The following is a 17579-nucleotide window of genomic DNA, read 5'->3' as shown; positions in this document are numbered from 1 at the left end:
ACCTTCCACTAGACCAGGTTGCTCAGAGTCCCATCCAACCTGGCCTTGAACACTTCCAGGGATGGAGCATCCACAACTGCTCTGGGCAACCTGTGCCAGTGCCTCGCCACCCTCACAGTAAAGAATTTCTTCCTAATATCTAACCTAAATCCACCCTCCTTCAGTTTAAAGTAATTCCCCCTTGCCCTATCATTGCCTGCCCTTGCAAAAAGTCTCTAGCTTTCTTATAAGCCCCTTTAGGATGCTATAAGGTCTCCACCAAGTCAATATGTAACAACTCATTTAATTTAAATTAAATAAATGAGAAAACATTTATTGACATTACTGGACAGAGTTTAGGTCTGTCCTAAAACCAAAGAGAATTCTTGGTTATTAGTAAAAATTGCTGTATAATCAATTTCAGGTAATACAGCACACTGATATCAAAACAATTCACGTTCTGGATTGCTGGTAAATACAAAGAGATTTAAGATACAATTCAAGAATTTTCATAATCAGTCAGCATTGCCATTACAAGAACGACAAGGAATATAGCATACTACTTATTAGTTCTATTATATCTGAACACTGTCTGAATATAGAGTAATCTAGGATTATGCAGTTCTATATTTCAGTTCATGCTTCACACACACCATTCAATTTTTCTTGAAAAATAAAAACATTTCTATATTCTTACCCAAAATATCCAACCCAAGGGTTTTTGCTAGATCTCTTACACCGTCAGCTCCAAAGATATGTGTCTCATGCTTACATTTAGGACACTGGAAAACACTCATATTCTGAACCAGTCCTAAAACCTGTTAAAGTAAAGGAAAGGATGTTCAAACCTGGCATTCAAGCACTGGTATTTCCATTATTCATCTCTGACAATAAAGAATAGATTATCAACTATAAATTCACACAGAGTACTCATTTAAAATAGGAATCAGACTCATTAACATCATTTTCAGCTCTTATTAGTCATCTCAGTTGCACCATCATTTGTGCATTATTTCAATTTTATCACATTTATACCTCTCAAAGACTAACAGATTTATTTGTAATGAAAAGTACCTCTTGCACAAGCCTATCTTGCCAAGAACCCTCCCTGCCAGTATTTAATTTTCAAACTCTGAATACTGGAAGAATTTCCATGCTGTGTTTTACAGTTTTGTACTGTGCAGTTTTAGGAAACACAAAATAAAACCACACCATTACGAGGAATTACACAATCAGATATGCTTTTAAGGTATTTTTATAAATTGTCCTGTAGGGAAATGTTTTCCAAAAAAACCAGATTTGCTATTCTTCTAAGAGCAGAAACACATTTTAAAGATCAAACATAAGAAATAGTTATGTGAAACTAAGTGGCAAAAACCACAGCATAACAATCTAATACACACGTCCTGGATACCTTTCTGTTGAAGCCAGGTGTTTAACATCATCCTTACAAAATATGCCAAATGAAAATTCTCATGATTTTGTGAGAAATCATTCTCACAAAAAAATATTCTTTCACAATATACAATAATGCTAATGATAGCACTGATGTCATTTTGTCCACCTAGTAAACAAAACTCTTCACTAAGGCAGAGGAGAATTTCCAGAAGTGATAAAACAGCATTCAAATGCTACAGGGTGAAAGTTCCTACCCATCTGTTAATTAACACAAGACCTGCTTAAAGGTTACATGTTACAATACTTCATTTTCAGATTTATATGCTATCTAGATATGTCACACAAACTGTGGCCAAGTTTTAAAAACATGAATATATATTTTATATTGTTATTTACTTTGTAGCACTTTGTACTTCTACATTTCCCTGAGCCTTCTAGTTTTGTGCTTGAACAAGCTGGTCTAGTTATTAGAGAAGAAACATAATCACTACACTAATGAAGCATATCTAAAAGGATGCACCAGTGTTCAATGCAACCAACAAATATAGTTATTTAATTAAAAGTGAATGTACAACTCCTGGCACCAAACTTAAAAATAAAAAAGCATGTTATTTACAATATCCTAATAAAAATTTCCTTATCTATAAGCTAAATTTATCAAAAGCTAAAATTATCAAAAGATGTTTTTTTCTATACCACCATGAGGTGTATTTTCTTTACTTATGTAAAGAAAACTCTCAGAGGGTTTTAAGCAAGCAACATTTTAAGAAATAATAAAAATATTTAAAAAAAAATTACCCATTTTCAATTTAATACCACAAACTGACTTTCCCCACCTTCTACTCTCTCCCAGAGACTGTGAGAGGAGCAAGAGGAACAAGTTTCTATTTACTGGCACATTGTTGTAGGTAATTTTCTCATCCAGTTCTTAAACCAGGAGAGACACGACATACTACGTGTCCAAGGGATCTCTACAGCCACAGCCTTCTATGGATGACCATTGAGCAGGCATTCATCCTGCTCTCCTTAAAGTCGAGTCATGGAATTTTCACTGTGATGGTAAATGAAGGACACAGGAAGGAGTATGATTTGGCAAAAGAAAAATATTATTTTCACCAGGATACAGGGAAGCCATTTTTGACAGCACAGGAGAAAAAAAAAAGATAATTTGAAATGTACACTTTAATTAATTCATTTTCAGGTATCTTTGAGTTTGAACTTTCTGTTCTCTTCAAAGTAGTCACACGACATTTATAATTCAGCAAATTTACAATCAAAGAAAAAGTTTTGTAGTCTACTATTGTTTTGTGAATAGTTAAGGACTCTTACAACCATGTTGTTAATTCTTTGATAACCTAATAACTAAGAAGTCCTTCTGCCACAGTTAATGCAAATGCTGAGATACAGCTGTATCTCCAATGCTTTATCAGTTTTAGAGGCCTTATTTACTGTCCTTTTTCTTTCCATTTCAACAAACCTTACTAAAAGCAAATAATGTTCTAGCATTACACAATAATCTTTTAGTGTTGGTCCTGTTTGTCAACCAATGAGTATTGCATATTTATTAATACATAAATTATTCTTCTGGAGTATGAAGATTTTTTTTTAATATTAAGATGCAACTTAAAAATACTAACTTTAATACAGAATTTGTGCAAACACACAACTTTCCTGCTGAAGTATTTTTACCATGCATATTTTTGCACACATATTTAGAGAAGAAAAAGAGTTCACTACGATCTTCAGAGTTTTTAAACCTACAAAGTAATGCGTCTTGCTAATGAAGTCAGTAATAACTCTCATTTCCCTGCTCAAATAATAGACTTCTAATAGATTCAAAGCAGCTGTTACACAAACTATCCCGTAAGCATGTGAGAATACTATTCCAGTCCTTAGTGAGCTCCTTTTCCTGTACATTTCTTGGCAAACTTGGCTCAGTAATGACATGAAAACTAGTATTTACTATATGAATCATAATGCAGGAGTTAATCTATTGCAGCAGAGGAGAGTATGGTTATAATGCATGGAACTGAATTTCATTTAGTCAAGTTGTTATTTTAAATGGTGAAGAGACATCTATCAAGAAATAACATGAAATGAAGAAACCTTTCATTATGAGTTATCTGCACACAGTTTCTGAATGTTTACATATTTCTTGTGCTTAACTAACCTTTTGGTTACACAATAAACCATGCCTAAATCCAAATATACTACCTTCTAAGTTAGAGAAAACACAGTAAGAAAATGAAAGCTCTCAGTATTTACACCAGGAGACAATAAACTCAAGTCATTCACTGTACTCAAGGATGGATGGTGCTGAGGTCTGACTTCAATCTGATGGGTTACGGTTCCTCAGTCTGCCATCAACTTCCTACGTAACCACGAGTCAGTCACTTCACACTGTAGTGCTTCAAGTAAACATGTACAATATTTCTGTCTTCCTACCTTTCATCTTATAATGAGCAATTTTTGGCTCTAACATCTGCTCCCAGTATGAAGCAATAATCTTGGCTGGCTACTCTGGATACTACAGATATACCAGAAAGAACATAGCCAAACAAGCAATTTTAGTATAACTTAAAAGGAAATACATAGCTGAGTTTATCTAAGCAGTTTTTTGAAACCTAAAAGATCCACAACGTAACCTTCCAAAAAAGTTGCAGATTTAGCTAAAACCCTGTCTTTTTCTTTCAGGGATATGATTGATGAGATAAACCATACTGAACTGAACTCAACTTCAGCAGGTGAAAATAGGCAATTTTTTTCCTAAATACTCAAAGTTACTCACTCTGAGTCACCCTCTGGAATGCAAGAAAACGTTGACCAAACTCACATAATGAGCAAGAATCTTAAAAACTTGTTCTGATAGGAGTCAGCACCACTTAGCAAAACTCCTTCTGTACTGGAAGTGTAGGTGTGCTGCACTGCACAAGAGATGACATTCCTCTTTTAACGACCATGTCCTAGGACTGAAAATTTTGTGCTGTAATCCTGGTTTTAACGCTCTCATTGCCAGCTTTTCATCAGTTCCTTCAGTTATTCTACTTTAATTTTGATACTGTAAAGGACAAACAAACAACATTAACGACTGTGACTTTACTGTGGTAACACTACATGTGTCATCTGAGTCTTTGATAACTCATGACAGTAGGTATGAGAGGCAGGTGGTATATGCAGACCTATGTGTACACGGGAGAGACTGCAGTTCATTAAATATAAAAAAGTATAATTCTGCAACCTATGTACTCTCTGCTTCTTTGAAAAATAAAATCTTTGCAAGCACTTTTTTAAAGATTAAAGATTTTAGAGATCAGAATTTTAAAGATCAGTCAATTATATAATCAGGATACATAATTTTAGCACAGTCCCACAGATTCCACCTCTTTGACGTAAACCTCAGGTTTGACGTTTTCCATCAAAAATTATGTAACTACATTTTCTTTAGATCCTCAGATTTAGCTGACACTTAGAAATGGAATACATAGGTAGGAGTTGCTTTAAAACAGAAGTAAATGATGCACCTGTACTCACGTACATTCAAAGGCAGAATAAAATGAAGCAGCATCATGAAAAACCAAGACCTCATGACTGGTTCAAGCCCACTCAAACTCAACATCTGGCATAACAGCTTTACTGGTACTTTCATTTGATTTAACAAGATCCGAAAATTCCAATGAACCAAAATAGACGATACTTAATATCTTATCTACTAGTCAAATTAATGTCAGCTAAGCCTATCCTAGAATGCATGACTTTCTTAGAGGCCATTCTCTTCAAAAACATTGAACAAAACAGTCTTAGAAAGCAATCTTGGTAATTTCTCATTAAAACAAAAGCAAAATTCAGCAAAGTGCTAACTTGAACACAATGTAAATTGAAGAAAATTATGTTACATAATTTTAGCAAACCCAAACATAGAATCAAAACAAAACATTCCATATGTTATTCTTCTTTTTTTCCTTCCAGCAGCAAGTTATAAATGCTACTATATTTTTATTTTGATGCAAATATGCTTAAGGAATAGTTAATAATAGTGAATTTATCAAAGTATTTCTTTTGTTAAGCTATTCTGTAAATTAAAAAAAAAGGGAAAGCAGTCACTTCAACTTTCTGCTGCATTTTTTAAATTAACAAAGCACTAGCTATGAAAGAAATTTCCTTTCTTAATAAAGAGTAAAAGTAATCTTCACACAGGTAAGCAAGAAATCATCTTTTTTTCTTTACAGTTTATGATAAGGAAGCATTTCAGTTTTTATTTTTTCATGAATGCCCATTTCAAAGGAAAAATTAATCTCTACATAAACATATTCTGGAGTATAACATTCAGTGACTTAGATACTTGTAGCACACATAGAAGATATCTAGTCAAAGATGTCAGCCTGTTTAATATTTTCTCCTAATTGTGGATATTCTTAAATTTTGTATTTCCCAAATAAGCAAGCCAAGATATAAGCTACAAAGCTCATGAAAAATAGTGATTATATAGCGTTCTACTTGTCATGATAGTCACAGAGCCCTTCAAATGCCAAAGTGACAGTTCTAAACATGCTTTATCTCCCCAAAAACTTAAATCTTCTTAGAATATACCAATATATGATTTTTCTACATTTCAAGAAATTTCAGACAGTGATGAAGAGGACATATAATGTGGAGATAGTAAGACAGGTTTAATTGAAAAGCACACATTACTTCATAAGATACTCCATTTAGCAACCTGATCCATTCCACATGATTAAACAAACTGATTTAAAAGAAATCAGCCTAAGAAAAAAATCTTTCCTTTCTGTTAAAGCAAGTTCCAAGATATAAGCTGTATTCCAATTCTTTTAACAAGAATCTACAAAATTCAAATGATTCCTGAATGTTCATCTATTGCCTTATATGAAATTTTTTTTATATTTTGGGGAAGAAAAATCTACTGATATTTTTAACATAGAGGCTTACAGGTACGTGGACTTTTCTAAACATTTCAGCTCCTTTGCGTGCATCCAATAAAGCCACATCTTGTGGCGTGGAGATGATCACAGCTCCTAGGTAAAGAAAATATGAAATCCCATTAAAATGTGTATTATTAATTATATTGCTAAATATTTTGATTATTTAGTACATACTACTACTTCAAAGTAGTCACACATTTATATGCTTTTAAGGAAGAAAGTGATGCCATGTTTTTTATAATGCAATAATCAAAATAAGAGATAAGATATGAAGTAATAAAAATAATTTAAATATTTTCATCATAACTTTTTCTATGTAGAAACCATTTATATTTTCTAAATGAGAAAAATTATCTACTGTCATATGACGACGGATAGAAGACAATGTGGTCCATATGCTGACAGGTTGCAGAGGTGGTACTCTGGGAATATCTACACAGTAACTGTCTCGTGCCATAACTACATTTGAAAGCTTTTAATTTAACAATAAGCCTTGTCCTAAAATCAAGAGGCAGCTGCCTGTCATCAGACCAGACCTGGATGCCTTCTGATACAAGCACTGACAGTCTTGAAACATGTCACACTAGACACAACACCAGTGACTTTGTAGGAATGGTAACAAAAAGAGGCCAACTCATGCAAACTTGCACTAGGTTTGAATCAAGTGTAGTGTTCAGACTGTTCAGACATGGCTACAGGTTATCTGATAATTAGTACTTCCAACAGCTAGAGCTCTTTGTCAGAGGTTAGATTCTAAAGTAAAGTAAGCCTACAGGTTACTAACATATACTGTATTAGTGTATTATTGTATTACTTCTGCAAATTACTTCTACAGCCTGCAAAATCAATAGAGACATTAGAATATTCCACATCACTTCACAAAGAGCATCTTTTTCCATATGCTCAGGGGGTTCAAATATTATTTCCTCAAAACCATTCATGCTCATCCCTATTTTAAAAAAATGCAATGTGCCAGAGGACATTACTGGTCAGTTGATTAGCTTTGGTTTCACTGTGGTCATCTAGTGTCAAAAGTATCTGTTACAGAAAAATGTAGAGTGACATTAAGCCAACCATGCACAGGAAATTTATGTCAAACTTCACACTAACAGCCACTACAACAGACAATTTATGATGCTTGAGAGAGACTTTACTACTGGGCCTGCAGTTTCCAATCCTTCGTGTACACAGCAAAGAAAGAGGTGGGTAGATATCCAGAGGCATACAACCTTGGCATCACTGGCCAGAGCACCAGAAGCTTTGGCATTCCGAGAGTACTCCTGGCTCTGGCAGCACTGGGACAGGGAGCCCTGCCCCTCATGCCATCCACCTCCTGCCGGGTGGCACCTTGCCTGCCTGACAGCCAGCCGTTTCCAAACACCGCCTGACAGTGCATTTGAATGTTTTCAACCAGCGCTCTTAACCTCTAATTTGTGAAAGAAAAATACTATCTGGCACCTCACTCCTGAAAAGCTGCCAATCTCTGCCTTACATAGTATTATAAACAAGTCCAAAAACTGAACGGCATATGTAATGTACCAAGGAAATGCAATCTCCCTATTGTTCGCTAAAACTCTGGCATTCGAATAATTTGCTGGTTTTGCCAAGACAACCTCTTTCCAACAGCATCACAAAGAATAACGTGGAAGCCACCTTAGTTCCTCATTTCACTAAGCACAGGGTTACACTTTTCAGCCAACACTGAAATGTAGGGTTAATTTCACAAAATGAATATACCTTTCCCTAAAAGCACAGGTCACAGCTAAATAATTTAGACTCCTTGAGTTTTCTGTATATTTGTAGAACAAGGATCTTTCAATACTTGGACGAAAAGCTTATAAATGCTTTTTTTCCAACAAAATTGGAAATTTGTGCCTTATGTGTATACACTCACGTTAGTTGCTTCACACCTTTATTCACATTCTTCTTTCAAGATGCTGGCTCAGCATCCCCTGGATCTTTGTGTAGAAGCTTATGTGCAGTCTGGTTCATTAGTAATTGTTTTTAAGAATCTAATAATTGGCGTGGTATGAAGGATGGAGACTATGAACAAAAAACCACCCACTAGAACCACAGGCAGCTTAACTGAGAGTTATTTTTGACTAACAAATTCTCATCCAAAGGGAAAAAGCAAAAATGCCAAAAAGACCCAATGCACATTGCAGAGTTTCGGCTGCCACAAATACCAACTCTCTGTACAAAAACCCTCTGGTTTCTGAAATATATGAGTTAAAATTGTGCTCATGGACAATTTGCATGGCTTCTTCCACAGATGAAAGCCAGTATGCTCAAGAAGCTGCTGTTGAGGGTGTAATAGATGTTTCTCTCCTATTTTCCTTTTCACTCTGAGCTGGATTACAGATAAAATTTATTCACAGTCAGCTTGTACTGACTTATACCAATGCCCTATAAAGTGAGTATTTTTCTCTTTCTATGGTACAACTGCTAGTCTGGCAAACACAACCTGAAGTTCAAGAATTCAAATTATTTGCAGCATTATTTCCTTTACTAGCAACTGAATATGGCAAATGAGACTTTTCATGGTGCTCCCCTCCCTGAATAAGTTTGCATATGTTTAATTCAGAAAGTGATTAAAATCATAAGCAAGAAAGAACACAGCCCACACTTTCCTTGCTATCTTGACTCTACACGGTTAAGAGGACTATCAAACAGTAAAGTTATTTTAATCAATAAGGGAATGAAATATGACTGCATTTGTGCACACAGTGTCTCAAAGCAGTACGTGCAACGTTTACAGAAGTCTCTGTCTGAATGAGACAAACTAAGGCTGACAAATTGAACACAGAAACTGCAGAAACTATAATGCTATCACATTGTACATTAAAACATACTAAAAAATTCTGTGTTTGCAGTTGTGTGCAGAAGAATAATTTCTGAGCCTTGAGCATAGTAAGGACATCTAAGTAGAGCACACTTATATTTAACTGACTCATCTACTTATTCAAGCATTCCATTTATTTTTGTAATTTCACTCTATGTCAGTTGACAAAAGGCTGATGCATGTTCACCGAATCACACAGAAGCTGTGGATGGGTAGGGTTGGAAAGGACCACTGGAGGTCATCTAGTCCAACCTCCCTGCTTAAGCAGAGTCCCTTAGAGCATGTTACTAAGGATTCTGTCCAGATAGCTTTTGAGTATCTCCAGCAAGGGAGACTCTACAACCTCTCTGGGCAGCCTGTTCCAGTGCTCAGTCAACCACACAGTAAAGGAGTTCCTCCTCATGTTCAGGTGGAACTTTCTGTACATCAGTTTCTGCCCATTACCTCTCTTTCTATTGCTCAGCACCACCAAGAGGAGTCTGGCTCCTCCCTCTTGACACCCTCACTTCGGCTGTCTATATACATTGATAAGATTCCCCTCTTAGTCTTCTCCTCTCCAGTTTAAACAGGTCCAGCTCCCTCATAAACGTTTCCTCATAAGTGACATGCTCCAGTACCCTGATCTTCTTCATAGCCCTTTGCTAGTCTAGCTCCAGGAGCTACATGGCTCTTTTGTACTGAGAAGTCTAGAACTGGACACAGCAGTCAAGGTGAGATTGCATTAGCAAAAACTATGTTAACTGTCCTTAGGACACATGACATATAGAGACAGAACTAACAGTACCCTTAATAACATTGATGTTTCCCTTTCTTTTTCAACCCCAGGTCCTCAGTCCTCACAAAAAGAAAGGTGTGCCAGCACAGCACATTGGTACTCATCCTTGGGTGGACTGGTGTTCAGGAAATTACAAGCACTTAAACAGCCTATAATTCCTGTGTATAGAAAATATCACCTGTATTCAATGCACCATTGAAGTTTGCATTAGATACTCTGAATTACAAAGCATAAAGTGAAATCTCACCAATCCCTAGCTATTGTAAATTTGTACCCAAGCAAAAAACAGGGAGGTCTAAAAACCAGCTGATAAACAGCAATGTAGAAGGTCTACCTTAGGACGAAAAGGATCCCTATAATATATTCTTTCTTCCCTGTAGTGTCTTCACAGATAGACTTCAGAACCAGGCTAGGTGCCTCTCATCCAAACAGATGACTAAGGATCCCTCCACACACAAGTATCAGACTGCGTCTTATGTCACCGTCTTAGCAAACAATGCCACCTCAAAAGCTGGGAAGTGTAAGTGACCAGGAAGACTGACACACAGAATTCTGGAGGATAAAGACACAGAATAATGAGATCTGCTGACTGACAGGCACTGAATGCTCTTGGCAAGAAACCACATGCAGGCCTCAATGCGGGTGTAGATGGTCTGATCTGAACGCACCATTCATGTGCTTTTTGTACCTTTTGCTACCTTTTCCAATGCATTAATTTCAAACTTCTAGGTGAGACTTTCCAGTTATAAATAGCCTGGTTAACCTGAATCTTCTCTATGGTGGATCTCTTCAGAGTCCCTCTGACCTTCTATCATATTTCTTTTTACTTCATAGGTAAAACATGCCTGCAAATACAGATACACTTTGCACTTGAAGATGCAGAAAAAGGTCTTGGAAGAACAAATGATAACAGATAATGATAACAGATAATGATAACAGATAATGATAACAGATAATGATAACAGATAAACTAACATTAGAAGACTGTTCATCTCCTTGGATAAACCTTGTAAAGAAGTTCCTTTAGCTTTTGTGTGTGACATCTCATCACAACTAGCAACTTAAAAGAACCATTGGTGTGGTTTTCCATTACAGGGTCCTCACTTCAAACTCATAATATAGTTCAAAACTGTCCAAAGGGCTGGATCCTCCAGCTTGCTGTGTCACACCTCCAGCGTACTCACTGCTTTCTTCTTGGAGGAGTCACTGAACACCTGTTCAGACAGTGTATGTTTCCAACACATCCTCTCCTGTCCAAGAACTAGCAAGTAATTATACATAAGGACACTACTACTGACTTGCCCACGAAAAGAGAACAAAAATCTTAGAGCAAGATTCTTCCTCCTGCTAAGTCAAACTGTCAGTGAAACCAATGAGCAGACGAACATCACAAGCTGGATAAAGCTGTCACCCTAAAGCTAAACTGCCCTCATCTAAACTGACTGGTAAGTATTATAACACCCATTTCACACTAGACCACATGGAAAAAGATGTGGAAAGACAACTTTCACTGTGTTAAAATGTTTTGTTTTGGTCATGGCAAACTGAATACATATGTCACACTAATGCAATTTACAATGAAATATTTACTTAGAGAAGTGAAAACACCGAAAACATTTATAATAACATCTGTGAACAAACACTATCTGCAAAGTACAGGCATAAAATAAAAAGCTACTCCCTCACAGACACTGCCACTTTACACTTTTCCTTAGGCATCGGAATGAGCATTTTCTGCTCTACTCCCTTCCACCTCCTGCTTTCAAGGGCATCTACCAATCATGTCCAAATTATTATGAGGATTGTACTAGGTAAGAGCAAAGTCCAAACAGTCTCTCTGACAAATATGATTTTTTTAAAAAATGAGAGGTCCTAATCCAAAGAGGAGAACTCTGTAAAAGAGTAATTCTACTGCAGAAAAATGACAATAGTGAGACTACTTCAATCAGCTCCCCAAACCATTCTGTTCTTTACCTTTTTCCCCTTGAGGTGGGGATGGTAAGGAGCAGATTTGAATATTTATTTTTTTAGAAGAAATAGCTAGAGGAGAGAACACAGTAGCATTATTCATATAAATTTCTCTCAGCTTTAGGAATTGTCAGCTGAACACTAGGTTCATTCGTTCTTTCTGTTCAGAATGATTGGTCTAAAAAACGAGGCAATGGCAGCTAATCTAGTACTTAACATACACTTAGCCACTGTTGCCAGACCTCAGAGAGCCCCAGTTCTGAAAGCTGTACTTCACAGCTTTTTTCCTCAATATCTGGAAACTATTTTTCAGGAATGATAAAATTTAAAGAACTTGCACTGAATACACTATCCTTTCATCTACCGCAGGCAATGTGTGTTACATCAATTCTATGAGCCAGGAGTTAAATTTATACTGAAAGACTATGAGGTATTAATGTGTAAACTTATCCTGCATTTTGGTCTCTAAATTAAGTTTACGGAGTCTACTGAGTCTGGTAGTTCATAATGAAGTATCAAGAGTGTCCAAAGCTAAGATACCCCTGACGACAATTTGCATTTGTCAACTACATTTATTATGCCAACAGAAGCAAACTATTTCAGCATGCAAATTATTTTTGGATGAATATAAAGAATCGTTTTTAAATCCCCACCGGTGTGACTAAGGTTTTCTTTGCTTTTCAATGTATCCTAAACCTACACGCCTTTCCTTTCCTGCAGCTATTTAAAATATCAAAATACAGAACAAAACAAAGAGTAAATCTACATCGAAATCTGGTATTAAAAATATTTGCCATTCAAAATTAGATCAAGTAAAATTTACTATTACCCAAATGGCTCCCATAAAACAGCTTCAAAAATTTACTGCAGAAACTAATTATGTACCTTCACTACAGAAGAAGAAAGCAAGCTCAGAAATGGAGAAAAACATTGTATATTACTGTTAAACTAAAAGGAAAGAAGATCAGATGCGCTGCCACTGTGGTTTGCATCAAAGGACGAGATACGCCACAAGGGGCAAACAAACATTTATACAAAGAGCAATGACAGAATACTGATAGACCTCTAATCTTAAACTGTATGCTACACACAACTTGTACTGCAGCACTGGGCTTTTTTTGATCATTTCTCTTTGGAAAGACAAGAGAACAACATCATACCTACTCAGCTTGCAATTTCAGGTAATTTAAAAAGACACCTTTATTCAAATCACAATTCTTTCTCATGCTAAATCACACTTAGTTTAAGAAAACATCAACAATTTTTTTTTTTTTAAAGCTGATTTCAAATTCTCATTTTACGGTTTTTAATGTTCATTTTTGAAGAAACCATCTAATCATGACCTGAACTCCTTGTTCTTGTACATTATTATACGTTGAGGAAGAATCTGGTTCTCCTGAGTGCACACACACTGCTATAAAATAGCTGTGCAAAGGCTACACCCTGGTCTGTGTGACACTGACATAAATATGTGTAAATAGTTTGGTTCACCAGTTTGGTGTAGCACATTACATTAAGAATTTAAAAGTGCCAAATGTCTTCAAATTGGTGTCATCCCTCTGCTCTTTCCTGTTCAATGTACATACTTGAATAGAAATAAGACTTCTAATGTTTAATCAGTAAAGACAAAAATTATACTTTTTGGTTTTATTTAAAATTATCTATCAAACCACTGCCATCAAAAGAAATCCTATTAATTACAATTCTTTGAAAATTCATATTTGAAGTAACAAAAACTCCTTTAATAAATATTTCAGACTTATCTGAAAAGGGCATTCAGAAAGACTGCACCATTTACAGGATAACGAACTCTGAATGTTGATTTAAAATCTGAAAGGTGACGAAAATAATCCCCTATATGACTAGCAATGGCAATGCTTCTGCTTTTATGGAACTTGATAGAAACATCAAACAGCATTCACTTTGCTTTCATTTTGCTTATCTTGACTAATTGTCTTTTTTATTCTTATTAACAACCTTTTTAGAATTTATTATTGTAAGATTATAATAATATATGTTTTGTATGGAAAATAAAAAGTTAATTCCAAAGGGTGGGAAAATTAAGAGTATTGAAATAAAATCTGAAGCCTTTTACCTTTAGGTCTCCTCTACAAACACAGTTCAGTTCAACGCTCAGTACTGTAATTATTAAAAGATTGCTCAGTAAGTTGTGAAATTATTTGGTTGTCTCAGTCAGCTTCCACTGGACAGGTGGGGAGGTGTATACTTCTAATGGTTTTCAATGCCATGGCATCTCAATATCCAAAGAAAAGAGTGATATGACAAACTTTAGCAAATGAAAGAATTCCAGTATTAACCTGGAATTGATTCTGTCAGTTGCAACAAAGCCTCTAGAGCTGTCACACTTCACCAACACAGACCTCATTTTAACGTTTATAATGAAAGGGCAGTAGACACCCTAACTGATTTAACAGTCAGCCCCCACAATGCAGCTTCTCCTGCGGAAACACTTGTGAAGGGCTGAGACTGCCTCCTGAACAGAGACACCCTTGCTGCTCCTCACACAGCCCTTGTACTCTGAAGGGAGAGAATGATAAACTTCTCTCCAGTCTTTAGGGAGGCTAATCCTCCATTTTCAGTAATATTTATTAATTTTATTTGTGGCTCCTTTATCTAAATAACCAAACAAATACACACACTTAGGTGTCTCAATTTAACAAGCCTTATTCTTCATAATTAGTTCACACTGTATCTTGATATCAAACATCATAATGTCATCTGAAACCCTCTGTTTGTAAAATGTTTTAAAAGCTGGAAAACGTGTAAGGATGTTTCTAACTTTTTCAGGCATGCGTGTTCCATACATGATAAAGAAGCCGTTTCTGGGAGTTTTGTTCATGCAAACAATGAAACAGAATAAGAAAGTAATACTAAATGCAAATTAAGTAACAATGGACATAAACAAAGCCTTTTTCTCCATAATGACCCTAGATTTCTATTTGGAAAGTAAACTTGCACCTGAGGAAAGCAGTGGTGGTTGCGCAGAAGTATGTATCACATTTTCAAGTTATCGTATCATTTTGTATCTACTAGTTTGTTGAAGAACAAGTGCAACATGAGCAAAGTTACAGACAATTAAAGAATAATATGCTAAGTAAGATGCATCTCCTTGTAAGGTGACTAAGACAAATAAAATCAAAAGCAAAACTCACAGCAGTTTTCTTTTCTATCTTCTTTTAAAGAAGGAAAAGTACCCACACAAAACTGTCACTCCAGCCAAAGTTGTGTGCAGCTGATATTCTCTTTAATGACAACTGGAATTATAAGGCATATCTTGTTGTGTTGCTTTTACCAATTAGGTATTGCTCTAGTCCCTTTTTGAGTCTCTCTTATTGTCAGGTGTTGCGATGCTACAGTTCTTCATGTCCCAACTGGGCAAACCCACCCCAAACAAAACATCTTTACCAGTACTCTTTCTCATATTCATACTCATTATGCACAGAAAAATCTCTAAGTGGCTAGCAAAAATATGTGTGCAGGTTTTGTAAATTTATTTAGAGGCAAAATAAAAATATTCTACACTGCCTATCCCTAGGAAGCACAGATTAATAATGAAGAAACCATAATGCAAATAACTGTATCTCACATATGCATGCATGCAAATCAAAGAACAACTTTCATGCAAATTAGATAATGCCCTTCTAAATTTACTTAACTAAGATATATATGTTGCCTCTGAGGAAAAACAGAGAAATTATTCCACTAATATCATGACTGTCCAAGGCATCTTCAAAGGATAAAGAAAAAAAGAACAAGAAAACTGGAGAGGGAACAGAATGGCACATCACCAAATATTTTCCACAACAAAGTAAAAGACAACATAGGGCTTAGAAAATATGAATTGCAAATGGTGTCCTCAAGCCAGACGAATTCTGTGGACTGCTCCAAAGATATGATCATCAAGATGTGTAACACTATCTTCAACATCTTTGAAAGGAACAAAGTTGAAGAAAATAAAAGCATGTTAAACAATGCTAGGGACTGTCAAAGAGACAGAAACCAAGTAACAAGAGCAAAAGAAGAAAGCACAGTTCAAGCTGTACAAAAAGAAGCCCTTGCAATGAGGGTGAAAAATAGCCATAATAAACAACAGAGAAAATTCTTCATAAATCACAAATTCACTGAACCAGTAAGAACACAGGGAATTAAAAATCCTATCACTCCTTGTCTGCTGTATTTGTCTTCATCAAAAGCAGAATACATTTATTTTTTTTAAACTGCAGAAGACTTCAGCAGGCTCAACAAAACAAACTAATGGGAAAGACAAACGTAAAGTGATACTATCACTCCTAATTTTATGAAGTTAGGATTGACAAAGTAATAAGCTGAACTGAACAACTTCAAGAACAATGTGAAGACATTTCAGAATTCAAATCAAAATGCTGTCTTCAGTTAGGAAGTTTTAAAAGCCCATACTTGTCCAAATAAATTTAAAAAAAAGCTAAAAACTACGCCAGGAAGCTATAGTGAAGAGTTTAAAGAGAGACATGGGCAAGAATATATCCCCTTTTATGGCATATCAAGAAAATCTGCACTGCTTATTGTTGCTTTAAACCTGTTTTCCCTTTTTAAAATCAACATCTTGTCTACTTTGACTTGCCTCAAAACCTGATTTAACAGGTATGAATACCACAGGTTTCTGAAATCACATGGACAACTAATGAAAATACAGCATAAAAATTATTTACTCTTAATTCTTCACTTTGTTACATCTACACAAGAATGTGGACTACACTTAGCAAGAAAATTCAACTTTTTAAAAATTGTTTTGCTTGAAGATGTAAGTATTATGAGAAAAAAACCTGAAGTTTCCATTTACTGATATAGTGTATCAGTCAGAAAGATTTTATGACCTTCCAAAAGCAGACATCAGCAAAATTCAGAAGAAATACATGATTAAAGTAATTTCCATCACCTCTTTGTCCCAGAGGAGCCAGTGTACCACCACAACCACTTACACTCCTGAAGGCACTGTAGAGTTCCTGTGCGGAAAGGGCACAACAATCCCTTGAAGATCCATAGTCTAATGACCTTTTCTATGTTAAATCAGGACATTTAAGTGCACTGTAGTAAACAGAAATTATCAGTATCTACTGTACTTTAAAAAAAACAAACAACATAATTCCCAAAGATAAATACACAACTCTTCAATTTCATAATTTTACATGATTTGATGAAATTCTACTTCACCAAAAACTTCTGTACCACTGTCATGTTTCATCTCATTGCTTAAAATACCAGGAGTAAAAGGCCCTCCTGCTTTCTACTCACACATGCAACCTACTAAGCACTGTATTTAAGAAAATGGGTATGAATCAGCTTGCTTTTTATCATACGCTCCAGGTCACAGATAAGCTGAGGCACTAGAAGCCTCCTCTTCTACTTCTTCTGGGAAAAATTAGTTACATTCTTCATCACAACTCTGTTGATATGCTCCCTTCCACCACTCAACACAATCACAAGCAGCAGAGAGAACCTCCCGTGATTATTAACCATTTTAGGGCAATTATGTTATGGCTGAGTTACCATTTGTCTGAACATTTGAGTTTTATATGTCAAAAGATTTATATTTTCCTGAACTTGACATCATGGAAGATCATGAGATACCCACAAAGCCTTGATGCTAAATTTAACTATTTGTCAAAAAATCTGTCTTCTA

The 17579-nt window shown here is 35.6% G+C and overlaps 1 protein-coding gene across 5 annotated transcripts in view; it reads right to left on the bottom strand.

Annotated features, from left to right (window-relative positions):
• The window catches only part of NUBPL (nucleotide binding protein like), a 93658-nt gene that overhangs the window by 21749 nt on the left and 54330 nt on the right, over positions 1–17579 (bottom strand). For all 5 annotated transcript variants that reach the window (XR_005565494.1, XM_039386471.1, XM_027720163.2 and 2 more), the window contains 2 exons: positions 6322–6407; positions 677–797 (listed from right to left, as the gene is read on the bottom strand). Coding sequence is in view for 4 of the 5 variants with exons in the window: in XM_039386471.1 (XP_039242405.1) it covers positions 677–797; positions 6322–6407 (207 nt within the window). In the remaining variant the exon portion in view is untranslated. The remainder of the gene's footprint in view (positions 1–676; positions 798–6321; positions 6408–17579) is intronic.

The sequence above is a fragment of the Pipra filicauda genome, unplaced genomic scaffold (genome assembly GCF_003945595.2).
Source record: "Pipra filicauda isolate LSUMZ 115617 unplaced genomic scaffold, ASM394559v2 scaffold11_size5308982_pilon, whole genome shotgun sequence".
Lineage (NCBI taxonomy): Eukaryota > Metazoa > Chordata > Aves > Passeriformes > Pipridae > Pipra > Pipra filicauda.
Note: the sequence above shows the minus strand (reverse complement) of the source record. Positions and strands in the feature narration are given on the sequence as shown.